Here is a 14,812-nt window from a genome sequence, read left to right as displayed (position 1 = left end):
TTTTCATTATTTTGATTTGCTCTACCGATAACTTGTTTCCTCGACACAAAATAATGCTACCCTAATTTTTTCAGATTTTTTCGATGATGTTTAGGGGTTGCGCGCACCCCTTTATTAACAACAATAAGCTCTTTTAGTTTTTAATTTTTTTAAAGCTTAAATTATTTTTTAATCGAAAAGCAGTTTGAGTAAAAAGTATTGAGTATCAATAGATCTACTTACATCAATTTTTCTTTTTTCAAAAAAAAAATATTTTTGACTGATTCCCAGGCGTTAGAAGTTGAAATTACTGGTAAATGCTCAGAAAAAAGCCTTAAAACTATGTTTTACTCTTTTTTTAGGTTAAAATTATTTTGATCGTATTCCGCATCAAATTTAGTATAAAAACCGTGCTTTTATATTGCTCAGTTCTTCTTAAATTGATAAAAGAAAAATATTTTTTAAAAAAGATAGTACCAAAACAAGTGCAGGAAAAATGGGGGAGGGTACTATATCGTGGGTGCCGAGATTTGATAACGGTATTTTGTAGAGGAGTTAAATACCAGTAATTTCGACTTCTAACGCCTGGGAATCAGTCAAAAATATTTTTTTTTGAAAAAAGAAAAATTGATGTAAGTAGATCTATTGATACTCAATACTTTTTACTCAAACAGCTTTTCGATTAAAAAATTATTTAAGCTTTAAAAAAATTACAAACTAAAAGAGCTTATTTTTGTTAATGAAGGGGTGCGTGCAACCCCTAAACATCATCGAAAAATTCTGAAAAAATTAGGGTAGCATTATTTTGTGTCGAAAAAACAAGTTATCGGTAGAGCAAATTAAAATAATGAAAAATATTTTTTTTTGGTCCACCCTAATATACATACATACACTGCCGGTCACTTGAATACGTCCACATTTTAGTTCATCTTATTTTAAGCCTGTCTTGGTATTTATTGCAATGGTAGGGCGAAGTGGTCACCCTTCGTACAGTTTTTACTTATTTATTTTTAACTATTTATTAACTCACTCCAGCTTCGAGCAAATGGACTTTATATAAAATATGTATTGCAAAGTCTGTAGCTGGATAACTGTTTAGATGAATATATTTCGATTTTTACTCCTTAGTAATTTAGACGGGTCCGGCGAGTAGCCGTGTAAACCTTGACCCAAAAGCGAGTAGCTCTTTAGGGCGTCTATATTACTACAAGATTGGTTTAACTGCAGCGAGTTGCTTGTTAAAGTGAAACGCAATCGTGTATTGTAGAATAAGAAGTGTAAGTTTTTATTTTGTTCTTCTCCTTTTATACAAAATTTTAACAATAAAAATGCCTGTATTGCTATTCAACAATACTTCGATATTCAATAGGAATTCCCATAAAATGCAACATCAGCATAATAGCCATGCACTTCAAGTGTTTTGGGCTAGCTTGCTTATGATGCTTATTTTACTACCATAAGTCAGCGACCCTTAATTATGTCTGTTTTTTCTTCATTCATTGAAAGTGTTGTTGTATATGAATTTGGTGTCATATTACAATATAGCTCGTGCACTGAAGGTGCCAGTTGAACTATATGAGCTATATGATGTTATAGCTATATGCACAATGCACTGAGTGTGCCAACGGAAATATAAATGTTGTGTTGTTTGTGCATTGGCTTTGCTATAGCTGATTATGGAATGTAATGCGATGGGAATATGGATATTAAATATCGAAGCAGGTTGAATGTTCTATTAATTGTTTTTATGTTTAAGGCAATTAATTAAGTGATCGCTGGTGCGATCCCTTCACACCACCCTTCCTGGGATAAAAAGGAGAAATCATAACATGGCATGATTTCTTCTTTTGTATGCGATACTTGTACATCAAGGGATCTTGTTTAGTATGTCATTTGATATTTTTTTTTTTTTTTTGATTGTATTAACATTTTTCTGTCTATGATTATGTATTTTTTTTTTTTTTTTATTTATTTTTTTTTAGATAGGTATCTAGAATCTAAAGTTAAAATTAAGTTTTTTTTTTTTTTGAAAAACATTCATTCCTTCAATCATACAATTTAATTTTTTGGTTACGTAGCAAATACCTACTTGATATTTTATTTTAACAATTTTTTTTTTTAACTTATTTTCTACGTTATTACATAATATCTTCTTTCTATTGTACTTATAATAAATCTGATTATATATTTCTTTTTTTTTTTTTTTTTTTTTTTAACGTATTCTTAACTTTATTGTATACCTACATATTTTTTTTCTCCTTAACTTAATAATTCTATTAATTAATGAATATATTTTTTTTTTTTTTTCATGTACATATATTTAGTATTTAATATCTTAATTCTAACGATCCTACAATAATAACATATACAGGGTGTCCCAAAAGTAATGGATCAAACGAAATATGCAGATAGGCCAACTTTACGGCTCTCAGAATTTGGTAACTTGTTCATCCCAAATCCTTACGGTTTTCGATTTAATGCAGTTTTTGTGAAATTTCGAAAAATCCCGACTTTGCAACAGTATTTTGCTTCCTTCGCTCATAATTGATTTTTGTTTTTTACAATTCTTTCACTAAAACATTGCCTAATAATAAGAAATAATTAATTAATCAAAATATTTTTTATTTCATACGCCATTTTGCTGCAAATTAATTAACAATTCCATGTTTTATAAAAACTCAATTTCTTTCTTTTATTTCAGAACAACACCCTGAAAACAAATTGTATGGTGTGGCACTGGTTTATTTTTTTGAAAACTTGTCGTGTTATTGCAGTTTTCAAAAATGTATAAAAATTTCCAAAGTTGAAATTAGAACAAAAGATATTTTAATTTGAATGCAAAAAAACAGACGTTTTCAGAGCAAAATAAGTTAAAGAAACACACTCTGAAAAAAAACGCTATGGATTTCGAGTTTTTGATTAGCTTAAAGGTTATAAATATGGTTTACCAACTCTCGTTGCCATTAAGTCGGAGTTTCAAAGAGTGAATTTAGACTTGGTCCAAGCTTTGGATCTCGCCAAAGATTTAAGAGATCAACTAAAAATTAATTGGGCAGAAGGCGACTCATTTTCGAAAGTGTTTGTAGGTTCCAAAAAAAAAAATAACTGAAGTCCTTGACATAGGCTTCAAACATAAGAGAATAGTGAAGCGACAAAAGAATCGTTCGAACCCTTCGGTTCAAAGTACAGAAAAGAATATTTTCGTGTTACTGTTTTCAACCTTTTCTCGATTTCTAAATAATGGGCCTTGAAGAAAAATTTAGAAACCATGAAAACATACTAGAAAGGATTTTGGTTCTTTCCAAGAATTCTTCGTCTGAAATAGACAAAGCAGCTAAAGAATGCAGGACAATCTTCTATTCTTCCACCGAGAAAACAAGACCACGTAAAATAGAACAAAAACAATAAGATTTCCTTATGGTTTTCATCCAAGAAGGAAATATTATTTTAACAATCGGGTTTTCCTTATTGCAAAATTTTAAATAATGAAATTTTTACTAAATTTCAAAAAGATTTTCTCCATGAAAATAATATTTAATAATTAATTGCTGATTTTAATAAGGTTTCTTCGTAAAACTGTTCAATAAGAAAATCTGTTAGTTTTTAGGTGGTCCTGGTCATATTTTTCTCTGTGTGAAGAATTAAAAACTCAGAAAAGATATTTTATCAGAAGGAATAATACTTCCTCTATGAACTCATTAAAAGCCCTCGATAGCAGCCCCGAAGAAAGTTTTCCTAGTACCCATATATATTTTATTAAAGATATAAGTTACACTGCTGGTTTCAACGTACGTCAACCACCGAAAGAACTTTCTCCAATTTAAAGAAAATAAAAACAATACGAAGAAAAATTTATTAAAACTTTTAAAAAATTTGCGAACTAAATCCATCCCCCCCCCCTTAGCGAAAAGCTATCTACGCCACTGTTGGGCAGTGCTTAACGTATGTCGTCACATCGTTTTGCATGCCTGTCCAATAATATCTTTTTTTAATATTTCGCAACATGCGATTTATACCTGCATGTCCACTCGTTGGTAACATATGATAATCATTTAGTACTAATTTAATTTTGCAATGGTCTGTTATTTTAATTTTTTCATCTATTATGTGCACTTTTATTTTACTTTCTTTAAATATTCCTTCTATGATTTTCTTTAATACATTTATTTTTTCTTTATGACGGCCGTCTGTTATTTTGTTTAATTCTTCTTTAGTAAATTTTAATTGATAAAGGTCCGCAAATTGTACGCACGTCCCTCAACAACATTTTGTCAAATGATGCTGATCGGTCAATAGTGCCATTCTTGGATTCCTTTCAATTATTCATTTGCGGTTCACAATTTTTCTGTACGTCCCGCAACAACATTTTGTCAAATGATGCCGATCGGGCATTAGTACTTATCTTGGACCGGTTTAAAATTAAACAATTACTTCCCGGAATATATCCCAATACCTATAAGATTTGGACTTAATACTCTAGTACCCTTTAGTTTTGCAAAATCTTCATCTTCTTCTTTAAAACTGTTAATTATTTTTAACTCAACTTATTTCAAACCCGTTTCCGGAGCTTTTAAAAGTTCACTGATGATATTTTCTTTTTCTACTTTTTCTTTTGGGGGATTTTCTTTGTTTATATCGGATTTCTTTGATTGTGCTCTTGTTGTGACACAAACGTAAAGTTTTTGTAAGTCCTCTGAATGAATTTGTTTTCTTCTTAGGGCATCTGCAGTGCAGTTGTTTTTCCCTGGTGTATACTCTACATAAAAAGTATATTCTTCTATTAATAGTCTAAATTTGGTTAATCGACTGGAAGGTTCTTTAAGTGAAAATAGATATACTAAAGGCCTATGATCGGTTAATATTTTAAAACGTCTTCCGAAAAGATACGGTCTGAAATGCTTCACTGCCCAAACTATAGCAAGTAATTCTTTTTCTATAGTGCTATAATTCTTTTCTGCTTTGTTAAGAGATTTACTTGCGTAAGCAATTGGTTTATCATCATAATTGGATAACACAGAACCTAAAGCAAATCCAGATGCGTCTGTTCGGAGTATGAATTCTTTTTCAAAATTTGGGAATTGTAAAACATTTGGACTTATAAGCACTTCTTTAAGTAAATAAAAAGATGTTTTGCAATCTTCAGAGAATTCAAAATCTACGTTCTTTCTTAATAACCGATTTAAAGGTATTGCCAGTGTAGCAAAGTTTGGTATGAATTTTCGGTAATAGTTAGCAAATGCTACGAATCTTCTTACTTCATCTGCGTTTTTGGGAGTTGGGTAATTTTTCATTACATTCGACTTAGATGGATCTGGTATAATACCATTACTGGATATTATGTGTCCTAAATATAAAACTTCTTTTCTAAGAAAAGCACATTTTCTAGGATGGATTTTAAGATTCACTTCCCTAAATCTTTCAAAAACTTCCATTAAATTTTTATTATGGTCTTCTAGATTTCTACCGAAGACTATTAAATCGTCAAGATATACAAAACAACGTGAGTAAGTTAGACCTGACATAGCTACAGACATCATTCTTGAAAAAGTGCTGGGTGATATTTTTAAACCCATTGGAAGTCGTTTCATTTGATAATGTCCGTTTTCTGTTGAAAAGGCCGTGCAAGGTCTGCTATTTTTCTCTAATTCCATTTGATAATAACCTTGGCTTAAATCTATGCATGAAAAATATGTTGCACCCCCAACCTTATCAAATATGTCAGTTATATTGGGTAATGGAAATTTATCATCCTCAATAACATCGTTTACTTTTCTATAATCAATTACCAATCTGACTTTTTGTATTCCCGTTATGGGATCTTTTTTCTTGGGAACTACAAGAATAGGTGAGAAGGTTCTATTATATCATCTTTGAGCATCTTTTCTACTTCTATTTGAATATCTTTTTTCTGAGAATGGGGTAATCTATATGGTTTGGTATATTTTGCAGTAGCTCCTTCCTTGAGTGATATGTGGGCCTGACCTATATGTGTGTATGTTAATTTATCGGTTTCTAGGTGAAAAATATCTTCAAATTTAGAACATATAGCTTTGAGTTCATATTTTTCCTCCTCATTAAGAGTTTCGAAATTTATTTCTTTTATACGGATTCTCGGGTATTTAAAATTTTAATTGGAATTCTACCGTTTCTCGACTGAGAAATAGAACTTGCCATAAAAACTCCTTCACAAAGTTCTTGTGAATCGAATATTCTTGTATCTAAATGTTTACTATTAAGCCAATAGGTGGCTTCGGATCTGGGTGCGATGGTAAGTGAAATAAGTTGTTCTGAGTTTAATATTGGAAGTGAAATTTGGAAAGCTTCTGAACATAATTTTAATACAAAGTGTTCTAGATCTATTACTGCCCCAAAATCTTTAAGAAAATTAGCACCAATGATTCCATCTACAGGTACTGGAAATGAGTCTTGTACTACATGAAAAGTATAGGATGTTTCGTGTTGTCCTATTGTAACGTTATTTATGCTAGTGCCTACTGTTCTTAAATTACCGGAAATACCCTGTATTGTTATTTTATTATTTTCATTTATTTTTGTATTTTTATCCAGAACTCCTTGTTTAATTATGCAAATTGATGCTCCTGTATCTAATAAAAATCTTAAACCTGATTTATTGTTAATCTTAAATTTTACATACAGGCCGTTTGTTATGCCCCCTGCACATATAGCTATGTGTTGTATTGGGCTTACAGATTTCCCCCCGATAGGTCGGCTTCCCCCTCGTTGGGTATTTCGTTTCCCTCATTTATAATATAAGTTGTTTCCCTTTCCCTATTATTATTTCGGTTATTCTTCACCGCGTTTCTTTCATTGCCTCTTATGTTAGAATTATTTTGATAAGTATTGTCCCTTCTATAAAAATTAGATTGGTTATTATTTTGTCTATTTATGTTATTTGGATTGGTTCTATTAGTGTTATTATACTGAATAGAATTGTTATTCTGTGGTGAATTAAAACGTGGTTGGTAATATGATCGTTGGTAATTGTTATTATTGTTAAAATTATTTTGCCTTGGAAAATTTTGAAAGTAATTGCTACGAAAATTTGTTTGTCGTGGAAAATTTCTATTCATGTTACTAGAATTATAAGCATTATTTCGGTAGTTATTGTGAAAACTCCGAGGTGAAAAACACTGGTTTGTTTGGTTTTGGGCATTAGAATAACTAAAATTGTTGGCATATCTGATATTCTCTGTTACTTGGGCTGTACTTAGAGCTAACTCTAAAAGATGTGTTATAGCATCTTGCATTTTTGTATGCCTTGCACTATCCAAAATTATCTTGTATCTATCATTAACTCCTTGTTTTAAAAACGCTTAACCTCTACGTTCATTTGCTGCTGTTAATGTTTCTCTAGACTGCTCCCCTTGTATGGTATTTCTAATTCTGTCATTTTTGATATTAAGTGTTCTATTTCTGACACGAATTCTCGCATAGTACGATTTTTTTGACGTGATCTATCTAGTTTAGCTTGAATACTCTCTATTGTGTCCTTATCTCCGCATTTCGCATTTAAATTTTGTTTTAATTGTTCAATTGTTATAATTTTTGCAGTTCCTAATTCAGTCAATGCCCTTCCTTGGATTTTACATTTCAATATAAATTTGATTAGCATAGGTTTCGAAAGTTCATTTAATGTATCATGGTAAAACTCTATATTATTTGTGCCCTTGATTATGAAAGTGGACTAAGTCACTTTTTGCATTGTTTAAAGAAAAACTTACATAATAATTTTCTTATAACGATTTAATTATATTTCTTTTATGAAATCACTAGAGGAGCAATAAAGAAGTTTATTTACTGCAATTTCGCGTTCAAATAAACTTTACCCCTTAAATAATAACTATTTTTAGGCTAGATTTGATGCCATTTTTAGGAGTGACTTAGTCCACTTTCATAATTAAGGGCACATTTATGAAATCCCTAATATTTTCTGCTTTTTTGTCATTTGCCTCGTAATTAAGTACAGGCAACTTTTGTGCCTTACTAAAATCAAATTCTGCCATTTTGTCTGTATTTTTTGTTGTTAATAAAATTGGTTCTTTTTCTTTGTCTTCTTGCTTTATACTGGCTGCAATTCTTTCAAAAGCCTCTTTATGATATCTATATAAATGATCGTAATGTGGCTGAAGGTCGTTTTTCCCTTCTTCGGACAATGTCTGTTCTAAGAGTTTAGCCTGAATACGCGCTCTTTTGAAAATTTCCTCAACTTGTTCTTTTTTTTTGTTTTCCTGGCTCTTTTGACCTTTTTCTATTTGGTCCGTCTTTTCTTAGGTTTCTCAAAATATGGTGAAGTTCTTCGATAATATTAGCAAGATTTTCCATAAGTTTTTTGATACATAATAATTTTAGGGAATACATATGTATTTTAAAAAATTTTTATTTTTATTTTTTTTTTATACAGATATTCGTCTACCTATAATATTATTTCTTATTATTTCTTTTTTTACAACATTATTTAGTTTTTTCTTAATTGTCCTGTGGACGTATTTTAAAACGAATATTATTATTATAACTAATGAAATTGATAAAAGGTCTATTTCAAAATTAGAATTTTCATTAAGTTTATTTAATTGAGGTCCGTTGTTGTTGACAACTACCTCTTCTATCTTCGATTGTCCTTTACCCATTATTTTGAGACGCTTTTTGTGTTCTCTATCATTTTCTCAAATAAGTTATGGAACTCTTTTTCGTCTTGTTGTCTTTGTCTTCTCTTCTTCTGTTTGCTAGCCTATACAGCTCGATGAGGTGTTGCTTAAGCTTCAGCTGTTTTCCCCCTCTTTTGCTTACTGGTGGGATTCTAGCTTCAGGTGTCCTTTTTATGTTGTTTCTTCTTGTATACTCCTCTATACTGATAGGTTTTGGTCCTGCTTCCACTGTTTTCGGTTTGTTGATTAGAGCTTGTGCCTGCTCTATTAGATTGGCTGCCAACGCCAGGCGAATTTTCTTTGACATCTAAGCTGGATGTGTCCTATGTAACGTCTTGTTTCTTCTTGTTGATTGTAGATATCGGCGACGATGTCAATGGTGTAAATTTTTCTGACCGGTTGAATGTTATCAAATCTGCAGCACAGGTTGTTTTGTCGTAGCTCGAACAGATCTTCTTGTCAGCTTCGCTCAGAGTCTTCTTCTCAGTCCTTTAGTCTGGCAAGATCGCCATGCAAAGTCTGTAGTTGGATAACTGTTTAGATGAATATATTTCGATTTTTACTCCTTAGTAATTTAGACGGGTCCGGCGAGTAGCCGTGTAAACCTTGACCCAAAAGCGAGTAGCTCTTTAGGGCGTCTATATTACTACAAGATTGGTTTAACTGCAGCGAGTTGCTTGTTAAAGTGAAACGCAATCGTGTATTGTAGAATAAGAAGTGTAAGTTTTTATTTTGTTCTTCTCCTTTGATACAAAATTTTATCAATAAAAATGCCTGTATTGCTATTCAACAATACTTCGAACTGAAGGTGCCAGTTGAACTATATGAGCTATATGATGTTATAGCTATATGCACAATGCACTGAGTGTGCCAACGGAAATATAAATGTTGTGTTGTTTGTGCATTGGCTTTGCTATAGCTGATTATGAAATGTAATGCGATGGGAATATGGATATTAAATATCGAAGCAGGTTGAATGTTCTATTAATAGTTTTTATGTTTAACGCAATTAATTAAGTGATCGCTGGTGCGATCCCTTCACAGTATATTATTACACTTTACAAAACAGTTTGACACTTCTAAGTCAAAGGCTTAAATAGTTATAGCCATTTTACTGGGATTAGATTTTTGTACGAATCCTCCCCACCCGTGGGGTACCTTCGTACAGCACATGGGGTATATTCGTACAGGATATTAAGAACGTTAATTTGACTTCCTTTTGATTATTGAAATGCCAAATACGCGTTTTAAAAAATTTAATTGCTTATTAATTTATTAATTAACTGAACTTGACACATTGTTAACCCTAATTCTGCTTGAACAAAAAAAAAATTAAAAATATTCAACTCAAACTTTGTTCATATAAGGAAAGCATGAGATCTCAGCATTTTTTTTTTTTTATTAAGGAATTAACTTTGACTCTACGAGTAAAAATAGAAATTGAATTTTTAAAGAAAAAAAATATTATTGACCGCCGCATCACAGCCGCACCAGCGCCGGCGCACAGTGTGAGAATTCGCTCATCTAGCGGAATTTAATTAAAAAAATGAGTAGCACAAATTGATGCGAAAACAGGTTTTACTTGCAGCTTAAACCTTCTAATAAGCGAATAAGAAAAAATTTTTATGTGGGAAGCATGTAAAATAAAAATAATTAGTCTTGAAGTTGCAGTTGGTGATAATTTCACTATCAATTGGCTTGCAAAAGTAGTTTTGGTATTTTTTTTCTTGTGAGTCCTGTGTATGTTTTTTATAAAAACTTTTGATTTGTGTTATTAAATACGATATCAGTGAACTGAAAAGTAAGTAAAATTTTTGTTTTATAGGGTGTTTACATTTTTATTTGGTGGTTGGGATAAAAAAAAATAGGCATTTTTAGTAAATTTTTGTATTCATGAGAGAAAAACTTTATGTATTTCGGGTTATTCGGTTTAGTTACTATATGTATTTGAAAGCCTGATATATTATCTATCATTTAAAGCTCTAAAGTGCTGCAGAAGAGGTGCGAAAATATTTTTTTTTCACATTTGAAGTGGTGTCAAAAAAAAAAAAAAATTTGGCTAAGTTGTGTTCTGACTTTAATATTAGTTTTGCTGTGTCCAATGTCGTCTTTTGTGGTACGTACAAGTCAATGTTTCACTTTTATGGTGCGTTTAGGCTTTTCACATATGGTTTTGTTTTTTGAAATTTTCAGAATGTCTATCGAAATCACAAAAACACAAATTTTTGGGGTTTGGATTTCCAAAATCAAAATAAAGCGTGTTGAAGCGGTGTTTTCATTTATTATGAGCTATTTTGATGGAATTCAATTTTCAGAGGATGCAATCAAAGCACTTAAGGCGACTGTTAGTCAGATTTCTTTTAAAATTAATGAGAGGTGGGCCAAATGTGGTAGGAAACGGGACGTTTTCGAACGCATTAATTCTTCCTGGCTTAATGAAACCATAACTCTGCCACATAAATTTTTGGATGAAATTCCATCCACTTCAAATATTAAAAAAGTAGGAAGGCCAAAAAAAAATTTTGAAGAGTGCTGTGAAAAAATTAAAATGAAAAAAGTGCAAAGCCTCTTGGATTCATATAGCTTTGAAGAAATTGGAACGGCTTATGAAAAAAACTTGAGGAAAGTTGGAAAGAGAGATACTGCTGCTATAATTAAAAAATTGTCACTTAGTTCCCCAAAAGAAGGTTTGTTTTCAATATTGTATCATAAACATTTATTTACTTTTGATTTAATTAAGGTACAAATTTAAAGAAATCCCTCAAAAAAGTGTCCTCTAACCGAATTTCTTTATCTGCTGATGAATCGCTAGCATTGATTGTGGATGCGCAGCTATCCACTCATCAATATGAGATTGTGCGTCAGAAACTCAACAAATTTGTTCCAAATTTAATGCCCACATACGACAAAATTAAAGAATCCAAGAAGAAATGCTATCCTAATATGAACACTGTGTCAGAATCGGCTGCCACATGTGATCTTCAGAGCTTAGTTGATCATAGTGTCAGGCGTTTATGTTTGGCAGAGAAAGATGTGTTGAATTGTGAGGATTTTAAAACAGGGCTTAAAGAATTATCTCTGATTTTTAAATGGGGATGTGATGGAGCCCAGCAAAGATCATATAAACAAAAATACACGTCTGAAGAATGTTATGACGGAAACCTTTTCAGCGTGTCTATGGTTCCAATTCAAATGTTTTGTCAGGAAGATCGTGTCAAGACAATAATTTGGCAAAATCCTGCCCCCTCGTCAACAAGATACTGTCGCCCCATAAAACTTGTGTTTGCCAAGGAAACGACTGACATGATAAAATTGGAAGTTGATCTGATAGCTGAGCAAATAAACGCATTAGCACCTATTGAAATCCATGAGGAAGAATTTCATGTTACAATTAAACCAGTATTTTTGTTAACAATGGTAGATGGCAAAGTATGCACTGCCTTATCACCTGTGACATCGTCATCACAAACATGTTACATATGCGGTGCAAAGCCATCAGAAATGAACAATGCCACTATTATTCCGAGAAAGTCTTTGGATGCGTTTTCAATGTCCTTTGGGTTAAGTCCACTCCATTCTTGGATTCGTTTTATGGAGTGTATCCTTCATATAGCATACAGGCTTGATGTTAAGGTTTGGCAAGTCAAAGAGAAGGAAAGCAAGGAAAAGGTTAAAGCCAGGAAAGAACTCATACAAACAAGATTTAAAATGGAGACTGGCTTACGCATTGACATGCCAACTCAACAAGCTGGCAACTCGAACGATGGCAATACGGCAAGGCGATTCTTCCGAGACGAAAATAAAACGGCTGAAATAACAGGAATTGATATAGAGCTTCTAAAAGGGTTTCACATTATTTTAGAAGCCCTAGCTTCTGGATTTCCCATTAATTTGGATGCTTTTGAAGCATGTGCGACCAGGACTAGGACCTTATATCTTGAGAAGTATGGATGGTATTACATGCCAGTAAGCGTCCATAAAGTATTATTTCATGGCAGACAAGTGATTGCTTCTTGCATTCTTCCAATTGGCCAACTTTCGGAGGAAGCGCAAGAGGCAAGAAACAAAGAGAATAGGAAATATCGGGAACTATTCACCAGAAAAACATCGCGGTTGCACACGATGACAGATCTTTTCAATCGACTGTTGATAACTTCTGATCCTTTCATCGCAAGTCTCAGGTGCATTCCAAAAAGAAAGAAAAATGTGATCGAGCATGAAGTCCTAGATCTTCTAAATGTCACAACTTAAGCTATCTTAAACTCTTTTAAAATATTTTTTTTCTTCTAAAGTGTGAATGATTGTGGTTTTAATTTATATTTTGTTTAAAGTCCCCTCAATAAAAAGTTAGTTGCTGTATAAATTATGTAGTCTAATTTCATTTTTGTGTATATTCATTACAAATTGGAATTTACAAATTGCTTTTTTGCGAAACTTAGAAAAGTCTACCAAAGTGCAAAAAACGTGCACCTTCACAACTCCGTAAATCACAAAATTTTCTTAATATGTAAGAAATAGTAGTTTTATTCTTTGTTGTATATATTCATCATGATTCTCGAACGAAAATATAACAAAAGACTTTTTTTTGTAACCGTAATTAATTTTTTTGAAATGGGTCTGCAAAAGGCAAGAAACTTGTACTTTTGGAGCTCTGTACATCAAAAATTTCATGAAATATAGTAATGATTGCAGTTAAATTTAGTTTTTCACATGCTTAATATCAATTTTGCAAAAAAAAAATAACAAAAAACATAAACTTGTAAGCGCTATTAATTTAATTCAGCTAGATTAGCGAATTCCCACACTGTGCGGCGGTCGGTGGTGCGGCGAAATAGAAATTTCATGATCATTGTGCGGTGGTCAAAAAGCCATGCGGTGGTGCAGCAGCGGTCAGTGGTGCGGCGGAGTTCGATTTTTAACTGGGATCATTTAAATATAATAAATAAATTCTTCTTTAACAAAAACAAAAAATAATATAAACTTAATTTTTCGCGCAATGGTTCTAAAAGAAATGATTTATTAATATAAAAATACCAACCTAAATTTACAATAGAAGGCGAAAAACTTATTTTAAAGGTTTAAATTTCACTTCAATAAAACTGAAACTCAGTGTTTTGATTGTAATCTGCTCAAGAAAATTTAATGGGGAGCATACGTATGCGTACGAATGTGCCCCATGTTTGACTGTACGAATGCTCCCCAAGCTGTACATTATACAGAAAAACCGGTTTCTGAAAAAGTGTACTGAGATTTTGCAAAATTTATAATTAAAACACAAATTTAACACTTTAATCAACTATTCTTCATTACTTTTTAGCAAAAACATACAAAACTTACACACAATATGACATCAAATGTACCCAACAAAATTACTCAGAGCACTAAAAAACACAAAACGTCTTGTCGCGACCGAATCTGTTGGGCTTAGGATTCAAAATTTATTGAGCAGCTCGGCACCTACTGCACACTAGTAAGCACGTGTTTGAATACCGTTTAGTTTTTGTTTTATGCTCACTGTACGAAGGGTGACCGTGTACGGAGGGTAACCACTTCCCCTACATCTTTTTTACATACGTAACGAGAGAACATCTTTATGCGCTTAGTTTAGGAGAAAAAAAATTGTCTTGGAACCTACCGTTCTTCTCACACGGTAGCTAGACCAAATCTATTCATAAAAAACAAGCATATTTTTTGGCTCATATGAATACGTTCATAAGCAAAAATGTTAATAAATGATGAGTTGCATGGGTCTGTTGGTCTCAAAATTGTGTTTGGCAATAAATCTAATTGTGTATAACCTGTAAGGATGAAAACTGGTCGTGAAAAATCACTAGGCGCGAAAAAAATGAGGAAAATAAAAGAAGTCTTTGAATTGGGCCGAAACTAACGATGCATTAGTCAATTTAGGCGGACAAAACACGAAATTTTAAACTGATCCAAAAGTAAAAAATCAACTTCCTACTCCAATAAGATAACTTACTTAGCATTGTCTTATAGTTTTAAAACTGATTACCACTCCAGGTGACTAACAGCAGCAATCTAGAGTTCAGAGTTTTCAACCCAAAAATAAAATAAAATTTTATTAGATGCTGTATCTAAATGTTATATTACTTTAAAAATAAAATAGTGGTATGTATGTTGAATCTTAATATAAATTAAACGTAAAA

At 32.0% G+C, this 14,812-nt stretch overlaps 1 protein-coding gene across 6 annotated transcripts in view; it reads left to right on the top strand.

Moving 5' to 3' along the window:
• LOC129906876 (uncharacterized) overlaps nucleotides 1–14,812 on the top strand; it is a 564,039-nt gene that overhangs the window by 462,444 nt on the left and 86,783 nt on the right. Inside the window, exon 7 of one of the 6 annotated variants that reach the window (XM_055982840.1) lies at nucleotides 2,681–3,131. The exons of the other annotated variants lie outside the window; for them this stretch is intronic. Coding sequence (XP_055838815.1) covers nucleotides 2,681–2,693 — 13 coding nt within the window. The 3' untranslated portion in view covers nucleotides 2,694–3,131. Of the gene's footprint in view, nucleotides 1–2,680; nucleotides 3,132–14,812 lie in introns of those variants that run through there. 6 annotated transcript variants of the gene reach the window in all.

Source organism: Episyrphus balteatus, chromosome 1, assembly GCF_945859705.1.
Source record: "Episyrphus balteatus chromosome 1, idEpiBalt1.1, whole genome shotgun sequence".
Lineage (NCBI taxonomy): Eukaryota > Metazoa > Arthropoda > Insecta > Diptera > Syrphidae > Episyrphus > Episyrphus balteatus.
The sequence above is the reverse complement of the archived record's forward strand: the minus strand, read 5'-3'. Positions and strand labels throughout refer to the sequence as shown.